The 16,505-nt window shown below is 47.3% G+C and overlaps 1 protein-coding gene across 2 annotated transcripts; it reads left to right on the plus strand.

Annotated features, from left to right (window-relative positions):
* The first annotated feature begins 795 nt into the window (after window positions 1-795).
* On the plus strand, window positions 796-11,941 carry LOC309524924 (E3 ubiquitin-protein ligase TRIM39-like). Of its 2 annotated transcripts, none has more exons than XM_082210160.1 (7): window positions 796-1,469; window positions 3,772-3,867; window positions 4,150-4,368; window positions 6,039-6,061; window positions 6,329-6,444; window positions 9,866-9,985; window positions 11,202-11,941. In XM_082210160.1, the coding sequence occupies exons 1-7, from the start codon at window positions 1,053-1,055 to the stop codon at window positions 11,708-11,710; spliced, it is 1,500 nt and encodes a 499-aa protein (XP_082066286.1). In that variant the 5' UTR covers window positions 796-1,052; the 3' UTR covers window positions 11,711-11,941. The 2 variants fall into 2 exon arrangements, with proteins under 2 accessions (XP_082066286.1, XP_082066287.1); XM_082210161.1 differs by having other exon boundaries at window positions 3,784-3,867.
* The last annotated feature ends 4,564 nt before the right edge of the window (window positions 11,942-16,505 follow it).

The following is a 16,505-nucleotide window of genomic DNA, read 5'->3' on the forward strand; positions in this document are numbered from 1 at the left end:
AGTTGGAGGCAGAAATGGCCGCTCTGACCTACTCACAGTACAGACCAAGCAGATCTTAAAGCTCTTTCAAGAAGAGTCCAGGAGCACCATCTGGCAGAAAATAATAGGAGGAGCAGGGGGAGGGGGTTGCCATATTTCAAAAAGTGAAAATCTGGACACAAAAGTTGGCAAAGCTGTTCAGCTTCTTTCGCAAAATCTTAACGCACAAATATTGTGGTATGGGGGATGCCATAGCCCTGGCCGCGAATTTTTTTTGGCGGGGTCAACCCTAGCACTCCTCTCTGGGCAGAAGTTTTAAAATTTCCTTTATCTCTTTTCTTCTACTTTTTAGTTTTAAAAGTTTTTGGTGTGCGCTTGTGTCTGCAAGCTATTTTTATTTATTTTAATTACCGTAAAGCTTGAAAACACACACACAGAAAACACAGTATACAGAAATAAACATAAAATACCAAGCATGTTTCTTTCTGTATACTGTGTTTTCTTTGTGTTTTCAAGCTTTAATTAAAACAAAGAAAAATAGCTTGCAGACACAAGCGCAAACCAAAAATGTTGATCGGAAAGCTCTGGAAGCCCTATTAATATTAATAGGGTAAAAGCTGGGGACAAGAACTTGCTGAGTTAATTATTGGAATTAGGATGCAAAAAGGGGGGTGTGGGGAAGTCATGGAATGTGGTTAAGAAAGTAAGGTTTTGAAATTATGCGTGTTTGTTTTTTGTGTTTGTGTGTTTGTGTTATGTCTATATAAACTATGAAAACCCAATAAAAAATTTCTTAAAAACAAACAAACGGAAAGCTCTGGAAGCTCCTTACTGAAACATTAAAAGCGGACTCCACTGCTGTTTGGGGCCTGCCTTCGGTATTAAGCCTTAATTTGTTTTGGCAGAAGAAAACTTGGACTCAACGTCAATCCGACTTCCTCATTACAGTTCGCAGGAATTTACTGTTTCCAAGGCAGCCTGGTGACATCTCAGCCAATCCGGGAGCTGGAGCCAGTTAATGACACGTCCAAGCGAGCAGAGGAAAGTGAAACTTAACTTCTGACTAGAGAATCATGGATGCAAGCGCTCTCTTAGGAAACCTGAGCAAGGAAGCTTCTTGCTCCATCTGCCTGGAGTATTTCAAAGAGCCGGTGTCTGTACATTGTGGGCACAACTTCTGCCAGGCCTGCATCGCCCAGTGCTGGTTGGGGCAGGAGACTGGCGTGTCCTGCCCCCAGTGTGGGGAAAGCAGCCACCAGAAGAGCTTCAGAGAGAACCAGCATCTGGCGAGAATCGTAGAAATCGTCAAATGCTTGAATCTGGAAGCTGCCAAAGCACTGGAAGAGGGGAAAGTGTGTGAAAAGCACTTGGAAGACCTCAAGGTCTTCTGCAAAGACGACAAGATGCCCATCTGCTTGGTGTGCACTATTTCCAACGAGCATCAACATCACGCTGTCGTTCCGATAGAAGAAGCTGTTCAGGATTACAAGGTACAGTCGTACCTCGGCTTACAGACGCTTCAGGTGACAGACGCTTCAGGTTGCAGACTCCGCTAACCCAGAAATAGTACCTCGGGTTAAGAACTTTACCTCAGGATGAGAACAGAAATCGTGTGCTGGCAGCGGGAGGCCCCATTAGTTAAAGTGGTACCTCAGGTTAAGAACGGACCTCCAGAACAAATTAAGTTCTTAACCCAAGGTATCACTGTAGTTTAGGGGAAAGGGGTGTAGCTCAGGCAGGGTAGAGTATCTGGACTGCTTGCAGAACATTCATGGATCAATCCCTGGTTTCTCTAGGGGAGACAGGGAATGTTTCCTGCCTTTGGGGAGCTGCTAGGGGTTGGTTGGTGTGTAAACCAGCCTTTCTCTACCTTGTTGTTGGACTAAAAGTCCCATCATCCCTGACCACTGGTCCTTTTAGCTAGGGATGATGGGAGTTATAGTCCAACAACATAGGAAGGGCATAAGGTTGAGGAATGCTCATGTGAACAATACAGTGGTACCTCGGGTTACAGACGCTTCAGGTTACAGACTCTGCTAACCCAGAAATAGTACCTCGGGTTAAGAACTTTGCTTCAGGATAAGAACAGAAATTGTGTGGCAGCGGTGCGGTGGCAGTGGGAGGCCCCATAAGCTAAAGTGGTACCTCAGGTTAAGAACAGTTTCAGGTTAAGAACGGACCTCCAGAATGAATTTTTTTGCACCATATTTTTTGCACCATAACACTCACTTTTTTCCTCCTAAAAAGTAAGGGGAAATGTCTGTGCCTGTTATGGAGGGAATGCCTACGGGTGGCATGCCTACGGATTTTCCTCCTCTAAAAACTACGTGTGTGTTATGGTCGGGTGCGTGTTATAGAGCGAAAAATACGGTAAATTCTTAATCAGTGGGACCATTGTACAGAGCTAGATGGGCTTGGTATAAGGTAGCTTCTTACACGTGGTATTCAACTCAGTTTTACTCAGGGTAGACCCCTTGAAATTAATGAGCATGACTATGGTCACATTCATAAAAGGTAAAGTAACGGACCCCTGACAGTTATGTCCAGGCACGAACAACTCTGGGGTTGCGGTGCTCATCTCGTTTTACTGGCCAAGGGAGTCGACATTTGTCTGCAGACAGTTTTTCCAGGTCATGTGGCCAGTATGACTAAGCCGCTTCTGACGATACCGGAGCAGCACACGAAAATGCTGTTTACCTTCCCGCTGCAGCAGTGCCTATTTATCTACTTGCACTGGTGTACTTTCAGACTGCTAGGTTGGCAGGAGCTGGGACCGAGCAACGGGAGCTCACCCCGTCGCAGGGATTCGAACCACCAACCTTCCGATCGGCAAGCCCTAGGCTCAGTGGTTTAGACCACAGCGCCACCCGCACATTCATACCACACATTTAAAGTGCTACGACACTGCTTTAAGCAGTCACACCTTCCCCCGAAGAATTTTAGAAGACGTGGTTTGTTGAGGGTGCTGAGAAGTGTGAGGAGACCCATTTCCCTCACAGAGCAACAATCCCCAGAGCACTCTGTGAAGGGGGACTGATTCTTCAGTGGCTCTGGGAAGTGTAGTTCTGCGAGGGTAGCTCTCAGTGCCTTTAACAAACTACAGCTCCCATAATTCTTTCAGGGAAGCCTTGACTGTTTAAAGTGATAACAGCAATTTAAATACAAGCCATGAATGTGGTCTTAGTTATTTAAGTGAGTTGACTCTTGCCATATGTAGAACTGGCACCAAGCACACTATCCCTTTTGCTGATTATTTCAAGTGAGAATTATGTGACTTAAACACAGGTTGCTCAGACTCTCATAAGTTACCTCCCTGTTGTTGTTAATTAAATTTGTATAGCACCCTTCATCCATAGATCTCAGAGCAGTTCACAACATAAAAACACAAAATACATAATAATAATAATAATAATAATAATAATAATAATAATAATAATAATAAAGCACTTTCCCCTTCCTTTCTTAGTACAGTGGTACCTCGGTTACATACGCTTCAGGTTACATACGCTTCAGGTTACATACACTTCAGGTTACAGACTCCGCTAACCCAGAAATAGTGCTTCAGGTTAAGAACTTTGCTTCAGGATGAGAACAGAAATCGTGCTCCGGCGGCGTGGCATCAGCAGGAGGCCCCATTAGCTAAAGTGGTGCTTCAGGTTAAGAACAGTTTCAGGTTAAGAATGGACCTCCGGAACGAATTAAGTACTTAACCCGAGGTACCACTGTATAGGTAAGGTTCCCCACCCCACCTCCATGCCCCACAAGCCTGCTAATAATTTCTCTGTTGAAAAGGAACACTTTCAGATGCAACTGAAGATCTGGAAGCAAAAGACCGAGGAACTCCAGGCCCTGAAATTAGCTGAAGCGAGAAGACGCTTGAAATGTCTGGTAAGTCAGCAGTTCTCAGACGTAACACCTGATTGGAGTTTAAAACATGTGGAAGGCTGCCAGGTGGATGAAAGCCGTCCAAGTTGCCCATTTCCCCCCTTCTACCAGGCTTCTGTGCCTTTAAGAGGTGCATAACAAACAAAATATCAGCAAGTGGTGCTTTTCCACCGTGAATGCTGAGTGATGGGGGAAAGTCGGTGGTTCAGGTGTTAATGCCACAACTCTATACTGTAACATTTTCTGTTGACCTTCCCTGCCTTCCTTTTGACCTGCTCTTTGCAGGAAAGGTTAGACTCCGAAGGGAAGAAGATTGTGTCTGAATTTGAGCAGCTCTATCAGTTTCTAGAAGGTGAAGAAGAATTCCTGCTGGCCAGGCTAGAACAGCTGCAGAAGGAAGTGGTAATGGAGGAGAAGACCACCACATCAGAGATTTCCAAGCTTCGTGACCTCGTCCACGATGTGGAAGAGAGATGTAAGCAGCCTGCGAGTGAATTCCTCCAGGTAAGGAGAGCAGGGATCCTTCCTCTGGGGCCTTGGGGCTACTAAATCTAGACAGGCATGGGGTAAATCTAGATTTAGCAATGGGGTGAGTTATCCTCCCACGTGTTTATTTGGAGGACGGCTCCTGCTTGTATTCAGGACCTAACTCACTGCCATGTACAGGGCTGGAAAAGGTCTAATGATCTAGACTGGAGCAGTGAACCTGGCTTTTTTTGGTCTTCACATGGGGCTTCGTGTTCTCGCTTGAATTTCCTGGAGGGAGCCAATTCAAGGGCTAGTCACACAACACTGACAAATCAGCGGCGTAGCAGCGAAACTGCTAGCACATCTGCAAAGTTAAGCAGGGTCCGGTATGGTTTCAAATTGGACGGGGAACCAAGTGCTGAGATTTCTGGCATTGCAGGGAGTTGGACTAGGTGACCCTCGGGGGTTCCTTCCAATTCTACGATTCTGTGATTCTAAGAGTTTCAGTTGAGGGACCGAAAGCATGTTGCGGTTGCAGGATCTGTCTCTGCAGATCTGATGTGTAGCAGCAGCACCTTTGGGCTCTTCCTGTACATTTGTAAGAAAAGCAAATATTACAGAAACACTCTAGAGCAGGAATAGGGGATCTGTCCAGTGGGCCGGATCATGATTTTCCCCACACCCCTGGAGGATGCATGAAAAGTGGGTGGGGCTACCCACTTGTCAATCACCTTCCATCAGAGTGATGTCAGAGTTTGGCCAGTTGATGAACATGCCAAAGAGAGAGAGATGGTTAGGACCTGCTGTTATTTCTTTTATCTCTCTATTGTTTGAACAGATGAAAACCTTTTATTTATTTACTTTTCAAAATAAAAAAAAGCCTTTGGGGGAAATAGCAAAAGGAAGATGGGAGGAAAAGGACCGACAGGGCAGAAGGAACGACTGCAAACAAATGACCTTACAAGTATTTAAAGTGTGTTTTCACCTGGGAATAAATATTAAGACGTTTAAGCAGAGAAAAGATGCAAGCGTTGCCCCTCTGCTTCAGGCAAAGTATCCGGAGAGACGCTGCAAATGAGAGAAGATAAGAGTAAAAACACTTAAAATCAGAGAATTGTAAAGCTGGAAGGGACCATGCAGGTCATATTTGTTAGAATTCCTCCTCCGTGATTGCAGTCATGGGATTGTTGTCTATCACATGACGGTGTATGTTTTGACTCCACAGAGTGGGAAATGACGGAGACAGGATGTTTGTGTTACTGTGTTCCATGAAGTGGCACTATTGTCCTTTGTTTTTTCACTTTGCTGTCTGATTCTGGAGAGAGAGGGAGCTATGTTGCAGTGCTCCGTGTGTGTTTATATGTAAATAAAGTAGATTAGCCAAAATGCTGAGTTGCTGAGGTCTGTCACACAAGCTGCGAAGACTTTGCTGATCCCTAAGTGTGCCGGTGTCGGTTGGCATCGGTCGCTGTGATGTTCGGGCAGAAGAAAGCTTTTGAAGCTCCCGAACAATCAGCCAGGAGGGAGGGAACATGCCAGTCGGGCATGTGTCTCTGCCACGGTCCTACTCGAGTGTAGGCTGAGCGCCTGACAATATTGCCCAACCGCCTGCAATGCAGGAATATGGAACTTTAACAATGTGGAACAATGAGCGATGGATGTCTGATTAGCATGATCTCACTTTGTGTTCTCTCTCCCATCTCTAGGATCTCAAAAACACCTTGAGCAGGTACGGTTCTCTCATGCGTTCAGACCAGTACTACAGACAAGCCTGAGGGCTGCAGGATCTGTGCTGGAGTGCAAGTGTCTCATTGACGCTGCTTCCTTCTCCAAGGGTGGCCTTGATCCACTTTACACACAATCACTGGTTCGGAGGTGGTGGTGGGGAATACGCTTATTCTGGGAATCACTAACTCCCAAGCTGGAGGCAGAGGCAAGGAACATGGGTTTGAGAATTCCCAAGTCCGTGGTTAAGGAGAGCCTTTTCCCCTTCCAGATGCGAGGATCAGAAGACCCAGAAACCAGTGGGTTGCTCTGAAGATCTGGAGAAGAGGCTGGATGCATTTTCCGAAAAAAGGATGCATCTGGAAGATATCTTAAAGAAATTCAAAGGTGCCAAGGTGGGGGTGGGAGGGAAGGGAGGAATTATTATTACTAGAAATAGTAAAATAGTAATTTTTAACATTCATATGTCACTATATATATACCGTACATACCGTATTTTTCGGACTATTGGACGCACCGGTCCATAGGACGCACCTAGATTTGGGGGGGGGGGAAATAAAGGCAAAAAAAATTTATCCCCCCCCCCGCCAGGCGCGGGGCTGGGGCGGGGAAGCCCGAGCTTCCCCCTCCCCCAGAACGGGACCCAGAGCCATGCCGAAGCTGCGCGCAGCTTTGGCATCGCTCTGGGAACTTGCGGAGCTGAGGGAGGAGGAAGCCTTCCGCCAGCCTCCAAACCATGTCGGGAGACAGCGGGATGGCGCGCTGCGCCTCTCCCGCTGTCCCCCGAGTTTGCAGGGCTGGCGACGGGGAGGAGCAGGCTTCTTCCCCCGCCAGCCTTCTAGACAAGTCGGGGGACAGCGGCAAAGGCGCGCTGCGCTCTCCCGCTGTCCCCCGAGTTTGCGGGGCTGGCGATGGGGAGGAGCAGGCTTCTCCCCCCGCCAGTCTTCTAGACAAGTCGGGGGACAGCGGCAAAGGCGCGCTGCGCCTCTCCCGCTGTCCCCCGAGTTTGCGGGGCTGGCGACGGGGAAGAGCAGGCTTCTCCCCCCGCCAGCCTTCTAGACAAGTCGGGGGACAGCGGGAAGGGCGCGCTGCGCCTCTCCCGCTGTCCCCCGAGCTTGTGGGGCTGGCGGTGGGGCTCTCCTGAAGCCTGGAGGCTCCCCCCCCCCCAGCCTCCAGATCAGGTCGGGGAATAGCGGGATGGCGGAGCGCCGCCATCCCGCTTTTCCCCGACCTGATCTGGAGGTTGTGGGGATGGTGGGGGGGGGAGAAGCAGGCTTGCTTCTCCCTCCCCCAGCCTCCAGATCAGGTCGGGGAACAGCGGGATGGCGGAGCGCCGCCATCCCGCTTTTCCCCGACCTGATCTGGAGGTTGTGGGGATGGTGGGGGGGGAGAAGCAGGCTTGCTTCTCCCTCCCCCAGCCTCCAGATCAGGTCGGGGAACAGCGGGATGGCGGAGCGCCGCCATCCCGCTTTTCCCCGACCTGATCTGGAGGTTGTGGGGATGGTGGGGGGGAGAAGCAGGCTTGCTTCTCCCTCCCCCAGCCTCCAGATCAGGTCGGGGAATAGCGGGATGGCGGAGCGCCGCCATCCCGCTTTTCCCCGACCTGATCTGGAGGTTGTGGGGATGGTGGGGGGGAGAAGCAGGCTTGCTTCTCCCTCCCCCAGCCTCCAGATCAGGTCGGGGAATAGCGGGATGGCGGAGCGCCGCCATCCTGCTTTTCCCCGACCTGATCTGGAGGTTGTGGGGATGGTGGGGGGGAGAAGCAGGCTTGCTTCTCCCCCCGCCAGCCTCCAGATCAGGTCGGGGAATAGCGGGGTGGCGGCTCTGCGCCTCCCCGCTGTCCCCAGCTTTTGGGTGCAGGCTGCTGCTCGCAAGCCTTGCGAGCCCGCGGGACATCCCGCCGGGCTTGCAAGACTTGGGATAGCTTCCTGAAGCCTGGAGAGCGAGAGGGGTCGGTGCGCACGGACCCCTCTCGCTCTCCAGGCTTCAGCAAAAGCCTGCATTCGCACCATAGGACGCACACACATTTCCCCTTCATTTTTGGAGGGGAAAAAGTGCGTCCTATAGTGCGAAAAATACGGTATATATAGGTAAAGGGACCCCTGACCATTAGGTCCAGTCGTGACTGACTCTGGGGTTGTGGCGCTCATCTCACTTTACTGGCCGAGGGAGCCTGCGTACAGCTTCCAGGTCATGTGGCCAGCATGACTAAGCCGCTTCTGGCGAACCAGAGCAGCTCACGGAAATGCCGTTTACCTTCCTGCCAGAGTGGTACCTATTTATCTACTTGCACTTTGAAGTGCTTTCGAACTGCTAGGTTGGCAGGAGCAGGGACCGGACAACGGGAGCTCACCCCGTCATGGGGATTCAAACCGCCGACCTTCTGATCGGCAAGTCCTTTTTTTCTATATATAAAATATTTATTAGAGTTTCAGAAAAAGGAATTACATAAAATAAACAAATACAAGAATAAAAGACAAAAATAAAAATACAAGAAAAATACAAAATAAGTACACTTACAGAAAAAAGATAAAAAATAAAAAATCAACCTTTCCATATCTTACATTCATATCCTTGTTTCCCTGACCTCCTCATACCTCCCTTTTTTGTATTCCAGTTCAATTAATTAATTCAGCAATTTCTTTCCCTCCTTTTATCCTGATCTTTGATCTTAATATATTATAACATTAAATTTTTACCTATTTAAAAATCCAATTTTTCCATATTCTTTTATATCATTACAGCTAGAAACCGCTTAACTTCATTCATTGAATGAAGTCTGATCGGCAAGTCCTAGGCTCTGTGGTTTAACCCACAGCGCCACCCGCGTCCCATATCTATATCTCTATCTATCTATCTATCTATCTATCTATCTATCTATCTATCTCTCTATCTATCATCTATCATCCATCTATCTATCTATCATCTATCTAGTCTCAAAGCAACTTAACGACAAGATAAGTTGTGCTCCCGGATTATTGCAGAGGGTGATTTAGGGTAGTGTGACCGGTTCACCTGCCCTGGGTGCCAAGCCAAGAGGGTGTTGCAGGAGGCGCCACAACAAGGAAGAAGGGAGGGAGGGGATTTTGGTGCCGCACAGGGTGCGCTGAAATTTGAAAGCCCAAAGTTCGCCACTGACATTGGGTCCCCAGCTGGTGATCAGGAGTGGCCAGCATGGTGGAGCAAGGCCGTGATACCACCCTTTTGATGGCAGTATTGCTGCTTTATACCTGGACAGTGCAGTGATGAGTCAGGGGAGTGGAGAGGTTGGAGCTATGTGGGCACGCTGGCAGAGCCAGCCTGGCAGGGTATTTGTCCATCCCATACTTCTCTATGTGTTTCCTCATTACTTTCCTAACTGCAAAAAGTCTTTTCTTTTGAAGTGAATTTGGAGCACCAGGGCAACAGATCCACTTTATGTATTTTGTGTTTTTCATGTTATAATTTAATGTAAACTGCCCTGAGGTCTACGGGATATAGGGCAGCATGCAAATTTAATTAATAATAATAATAAATAATTTTGTAAAGCTAAATTTTCCCATATGCTCTTGAATCCCTCCTGCAAAATATGGACAATCTGGAATCAAAAAACAACTCTTGCTGATCCACTTCAAAATACCCTGAGCTCTACCAGTGCCCTGTCTACCTGCTGCCCACCCCTGCTCTAGATCATGTTTCTAGATCAGAGCTCCTCATTATATAAATTGAAGGGGAAAGAGTTCCTTGAATGTATAATTCTGAAAACCACTGGCCCAAGTGCACCATCTTTGTGGAATCTAATCCCCATTTTTCTCCTCTCTTCCTCCAGCTGCTGTGTCAGTTGAACTGGAGAGCATATCTTTGTCAAAAGAGGAACTAGGAGTCCGGAAAGGCAGGACAAGATTATTTGAGTTGCCTTATGCCGAAGTGAAAAAAAGAGGCACAAGAGGTGAGTAGTTTTTGTGCTCAGTAGCGGTTGCACACTTTCTGGGTATGTTGGCAGTAGTAGGGGCAGGGGAGATTTTTAATTCAGTTCCCAGGGAAAGGCAAATCTACTTAATTAGCACTTTCTGGAATTCTTCTTCTTCTTCTTTGGCGATCACTCGTAGCCGAGTAAGGTTGTCTTCCATAAACACGGTTTGAACAATGAGTCCATAAGTGACTGTGGTGGCCAATTCTGGATCCACACGTCCTTCCACAGTGGGGACATTGGTTTCCGGGTGGGAGTTGATCACGGTGAGGGTTTGCCAAGCGTGCCTTCCTCTTAGCATGTTTCTCCCTTTCGTCTTGAGTTCAAGCGTCTTCAAAGTCCATGACACCTTTGGTAAAGGCTGTCCTCCAATTGGAGCACTCGCAGGCCAGTGTTTCCCAGTTGTCGGTGTTTATACTACATTTTTTTTTAGATTTCCCTTGAGAAGAGTCTTTAAACCTCTTTTGTTGACCACCAGCATGATGCTTTCCATTTTTAAGTTCAGAATAGAGTAGTTGCTTTGGAAGACGATAATCAGGCATCCGCACAACATGACTAGTCCAACGAAGTTGATGTTGAAGAATCATTGCTTCGACACTGGTGATCTTTGCATCTTCCAGTACACTGGCATTAGTTTGCCTGTCTTCCCAAGTGATGTGTAAATTTTTCCGGACAAATCAAAACAGCCACCCTTTGAAACTCCTTCTTTTAATGTTGCAGTGCGGTTCTCCGTAGCAACAAATAATGCATCACAAAAATACGTATATTCAGGGAAAGCGTGCATCAAAATACAGTATTAGAGAACATAACATACACAGATGCATTGTAATAGGGAACCAGTTCTGTCTGTAACATGTTGTTGTTGTTTAGTCGTGTCCGACTCTTCATGACCCCATGGACCAGAGCACACCAGGCACTCCTGTCTTCCACGGCCTCCTGCAGTTTAGTCAAACTCATGCTGGTAGCTTCGAGAACACTGTCCAACCATCTCCTCCTCTGTTGTCCCCTTCTCCTTGTGATCTTTCCCAGCATCAGGGTCTTTTCCAGGGAGTCTTCTCTTCTCATGAGGTGGCCAAAGTATTGGAGCCTCAGCTTCAGGATCTGTCCTTCCAGTGAGCCCTCAGGGCTGATTTCCTTCAGAATGGATAGGTTGTCTGTAACATACACTCTCTCTTTTTCCTCCCTCCCTTCCAAGTGAACGTGACGCTGGATGGAGACACCGCAAACCCCTTCCTCGTCCTCTCGGCGGATCAGAAGAGTGTGAGACTCGGAGATGCATGGCAGGATGTAGCTGACAACCCTGAGAGATTTGATCCTTACCCCTGTGTGCTGGGCTGCGAGGGACTCACGTCGGGGAGGCATTATTGGGAAGTTGAAGTGGCCAGTGGGAAGCACTGGGCCGTGGGCTTTGCAAAAGAATCTGTTAAAAGGAAAGGGCAGATCACCCCTAGCCCCGAGGAGCAGATATGGGCTCTACAACAAAGTGGGGATCTCCTTGAAGCTCTAACCTATCCCCCGACTATTTTGCCGTCGGGCAACTGCCCCAGGAGAGTCTGGGTATTTCTGGACTATGAAGAGGAACGAGTGGCATTTTTTGATGCCGATACATCAGTGTTAATCTACGTTTTCTCATCAGCGATGTTCGGTCAGGAAAGAATCTTCCCTTGGCTCTGGGTCTGGCCTGGAACCAAGCTGAGGATTTAGCAGCGAGTTTTGATGTTAGTGTATTGGGCTAACTGCAGCGAGGCTGAGTAACACACATGCAAAAATATCACTTGTCTAGGTTTGGGTAGCTATCTTCTCGACGGCACGGGAAGAGTGGCTTTACAGGCCATGTCCCACTTGCAAGGCAAGGATCCTGTTGTGAAACAAATCCCAAATTTCCTTCAGCAAAAACCCACATTTTGTGCCAATAAAAAACAAAACACTAGCAAATTGTATTGTGCATATCAGTTCTAAATTACACAAACTTTGTGCTGATTTCAGCTCTTTTAAACACAGCTGATGTTATAAGAATACATACATCATATCAGGTCGAGATAGCCAACATGGTGCTATCTAGATGTTGCTAGACTACAACTCCCATCATCCCTGACCGCTAGCAGAGGCTGATGGGAGTTGTAGTACAACAACATCTGGAAGTTTCATATTAAAGGAGCGGCACCGTTAGGCCTGGACTGCTGGGCACATCCCCTGCCCCTCACTGCGGATGGCTGGCGCCATCAGACAGCACCCACAAAACCTTCCTTTAAAAAACAACAGCAGTCCTTCACCATGAGCACAATGCAGCCAGAGCAAAGCTCTCCACCCATTTAATTCTGCAGGATGCCTCTGGGCCCCACATGAAGAAGACCGGCAGGTGCCTGTAAAAAGATGCGAGGATGTCACAGATGTCACAGAGAATGCTGCTGATGGCTGGCTGGCTGGCAAGGAAAGGACAAAATGAGGGAAGACCAAGCAAGCAGGCAGTGTGAGAAATACACCTTCCCCTCTTTCTAATTTTTCTGGGGTGGGGAGGACCCCATATCTCCCCTCCCCAACTTTTTACCAGGGTTCTTTCCCTTACACATGGCCTGTTAACTGGGTGGATGGAGGAAAGAGTGAGCAAACTGGACTGTGGCTGCGTGTAGAAATCGGTGGTGGAATGACAGACTCCCTCAAGAACTTGGAAATGGATGCTATCGAAGCGCAAGATTTTTTCACGTCGTTCTGATTTTATTCAGAATAAACAATATGAATCAATGCAATATGTGGAAGGATAACTCTGCTCAACATACAAAGAGAAAGGCAGAGTGACACCTGTTTTCATTCAAGTTTGGGTGTATTTTATCTTAATCCAGTTTGCCTTCCTGTGCAATGAACAGCTTGATCTGCAGCCGTGAGAAGCTTTTCATAGCATGGAGGTGAGCAGAAGCCAATCATTTTCTTATGCCTGCAGGCTAAGCTGCTTTTAAAAACCTTCCTGAAAGGTAGAGATTGATTGATGGACTGGCCAGTTAGGAAATGGGAAAATAAAATGATCTGCTGCCAGGCTGATCGTGGGAAAATGAAAAATTGGGGCTGATCCACATTAAGTCTGGACCTAGTTGTTCCATTTTTAGTTTGGTCCAGCGTTGGCCATTTCCACGGGTACTTTTTGCCTTTGGTTTTACTTGGGGAAAGACCCCTGAAAACCTGTGTTTTCCCATTCATTCTTCCTATTCTAAATAGTCTGCTTTTCGGGTTGTCTCCATCTCCACCCACCTTTGGCAATGGGGTTGAGCAGACACACTTATTCCACACACAGACACACCCCATACTGTGGCTACCCTTGCATTACATTCAAATCTCTTGTTCTGCACACTAAACACTCACTCTCAGTGATGCAGTGGGGGCCGAGGCTGTGGACTGATTACGTTTTTACACAAAAACTTGGTTTTGGGCAACCCTGCTACTTTGAGTTCTGCAGGTCTCACAGCATTAACGCCCCATAAAGTCTTGCTTCTCCTATAACCACAGCCTTGGATTCCAGCAGAAATCAAGCATGTCTCTCCATCACGGGCTTCAGCCTGCCTCCTCCTAGCTTCCAACTCATACAACAGTGTCTTTAGTCCAGGGGTCAGCAAACTTTTTCAGCAGGTGGCCGGTCCACTGTCCCTCAGTGCTTGGGGGGGCGGACTATATGGGGGGGGATGAACAAATTCCTATGCCCCACAAATAACCCAGAGATGCATTTTAAATAAAAGCGCACATTCTACTCACGTAAAAACATGCTGATTCCTGGACCGTCTGCGGGCCAAATTTAGAAGGTGATTGGGCCGGATCCGGTCCCTGGGCCTTAGTTTGCCTACCCATTATTTGGTCCTTCTGAAATACCAGCCAGGTGAGGAGGGGGGCCCACCATTTGTCCTCTGACACAGAACCACTTCCTATGTTATTTTAAGGACTCGTACTTAAGCCACGACCACACCAGGAAGCTAGCCTGGCTATGCCAGCAATGTAATCCTCACTGGATCCAGGAATTGGAAGGGACTCAGGCCCCATATAGCCTAACACACACACACCCTAACTCACAACAGTATTTATATATACAAGGCATAGGCAAACTCTGGCCCTCCAGATGTTTGGGACTACCATTCCCATCATCCCTAGCTAACAGAACCAGTGGTCAGGGATGATGGGAATTGTAGTCCCAAACATCTGGAGGGCCGGAGTTTGCCTATGCCTGATATATACCCTGCCTTTTTCCTGGTGGGACTCAAGGCGGGTTACATATAAAAATGAGACCTGCTAAAACCTCTTTTGAACTTGTGTTACCCTACAAAGGACGGTGGCATAAGAACGATGACCCTTCAGCCAAAAGAAGAGAAACTCAGCGTGTGGAAAGAGTTCAAATTTATTGCTGAAGAGTAAATCTAGAGACCACAGTGGATATCTCCGAAAAGCTGGAACCCCCAAACAAAGGGTTGTTGTTGTTCTTTAGTCGTTTAGTCGTGTCTGACTCTTCGTGACCCCATGGACCAGCGCATGCCAGGCACCCCTGTCTTCCACTGCCTCCCGCAGTTTGGTCAAACTCATGTTCGTAGCTTCGAGAACACTGTCAACCATCTCATCCTCTGTCATCCCCTTCTCCTTGTGCCCTCCATCTTTCCCAACATCAGGGTCTTTTCCAGGGAGTCTTCTCTTCTCCTGAGGTGGCCAAAGTATTGCAGCCTCAGCTTCAGGATCTGTCCTTCCAGTGAGCACTCAGGGCTGATTTCCTTCAGAATGGAGAGGTTTGATCTTCTTGCAGTCCATGGGACTCTCAAGAGTCTCCTCCAGCACCATAATTCAAAAGCATCAATTCTTTGGCGATCAGCCTTAGAATCATAGAATCATAGAATCATAGAGTTGGAAGAGACCACAAGGGCCATCGAGTCCAACCCCCTGCCAAGCAGGAAACAAGCCTTCTTGATGGTCCAGCTCTCACTTCCATACATCACTACTGGGAAAACCATGGCTTTAACTATACCAACCTTTGTTGGCAAGGTGATGTGTCTGCTTTTTAAGATGCTGTCTAGGTACACACAGCTTTAATAATATTACAGGAAGGAATGCAATTGTGACAGAAACTTAAACCATCCTCACTGGCTGCCTCTATGCTTTCTCAAAACATGCTCCTATGTACTACGCAAAGCCATAGCAAGAGATATCTTTAAGCAAAGTTATCAATTTGTCCCAAGCAGAATATTGCACTTCTCTGCCAGTGTTATCTTGCTACATGAAGAATGTCTGAGTGTACAATGAAATTATTGTTCTGGTGGCTTTGAAGCCAGCCCCCAGTCTTCTGACGAAGGTCAGTCTGCCCTTGGCATGCTTTACTTAAGCTGATTAGAAAACGAGAGGCAACAAGACGGAAATGCATTTTCAGTGGTATACTATCTCGACATTCACCGGCGGTCCTAAATAGTGTGCTATGGGGATTGTTGCCTAATAAAAACAGTGAGGTGTTGCAGGTCCCTTTACAAGTGCCTCTGCCTCTTCCGTGACGGTTGTCGTGAGCTGCTTGGAGCAGAATTTGGAAAAACAGCACAGAAATAAACTTGATTCTGATGGTTCTAGAGTTACGCCATAAACACTTTTGTCCAGGCTTGCACTCTCTGTCTTTGACCTGGCTCTCAAGAGCAGCAAGCACACTGCTATTCTCATATTGCAGAAGTCCAGATGTCCATAACATAAGACAAATTTTATGAAACTGTTTAAAAATAAATAAATAATAATAAAAGGGTCATCTCTGTTTAAAGGAAGCCATAGCTTCTCTATTGCTGAATCATTCTCCTACCCCCAAGGCCTGTTCCAGGCTCATATAATTCACTTAAAGTGATATTACCCTCACAGGCATGGGGGAAATTGGTTTCTTAATGAGCTGGGAGCTCACCTTAATTTATTCCCCTACATTTATACCCCACCTTTCTTCCATCATAAAGCCTAAGGTCACATATCTCCAGGAGATCTCCCATCCAAGTTCTTAATAGACTATAGCTATAGCAAATAAAATAAATAAAAAATAAAATAAAATTTCCTGCATAGAGAAAGCTAGATGTTAGAGGAGGTTTGCAGCCTGGCGTTCTTCCTCATGTACTAGAGAAATTTTGGGTTTTTTTCTCCTGAACCAGTGCATGGGCGTAGCCGGGGGGGCAGCTGCACCCCCCCCCCAGATTAAGAAAACAATAAAAATACTTAACTAGCTGACTAATCACATCGGTTCTGCCCCCCGCCAAAAAAACTTGCTACGCCCATGAACCAGTGTGGTGTAGTGGTTAGAGTGTTGGACTAGGACCTAGAGAGATCAGGGTTCAAATCTCTAGTCGGCCAGTCACTGACTCGCAGCCTAACCTACCTCATGGAGTTGCTGTGGGAATTAAATAAGGAAGGGGGGGAGCATCAGCTCCCTGGAGGAAAAAAAATATGATATATTTAAAAATGGAATAAATAAATAAAATAATTCATTTGGCAGGGCTGGAGGAATAATACAGCGATT

Source organism: Podarcis vaucheri, assembly GCF_965113315.1.
Source record: "Podarcis vaucheri genome assembly, chromosome: 2".
Classification (NCBI taxonomy): Eukaryota; Metazoa; Chordata; class Lepidosauria; order Squamata; family Lacertidae; genus Podarcis; species Podarcis vaucheri.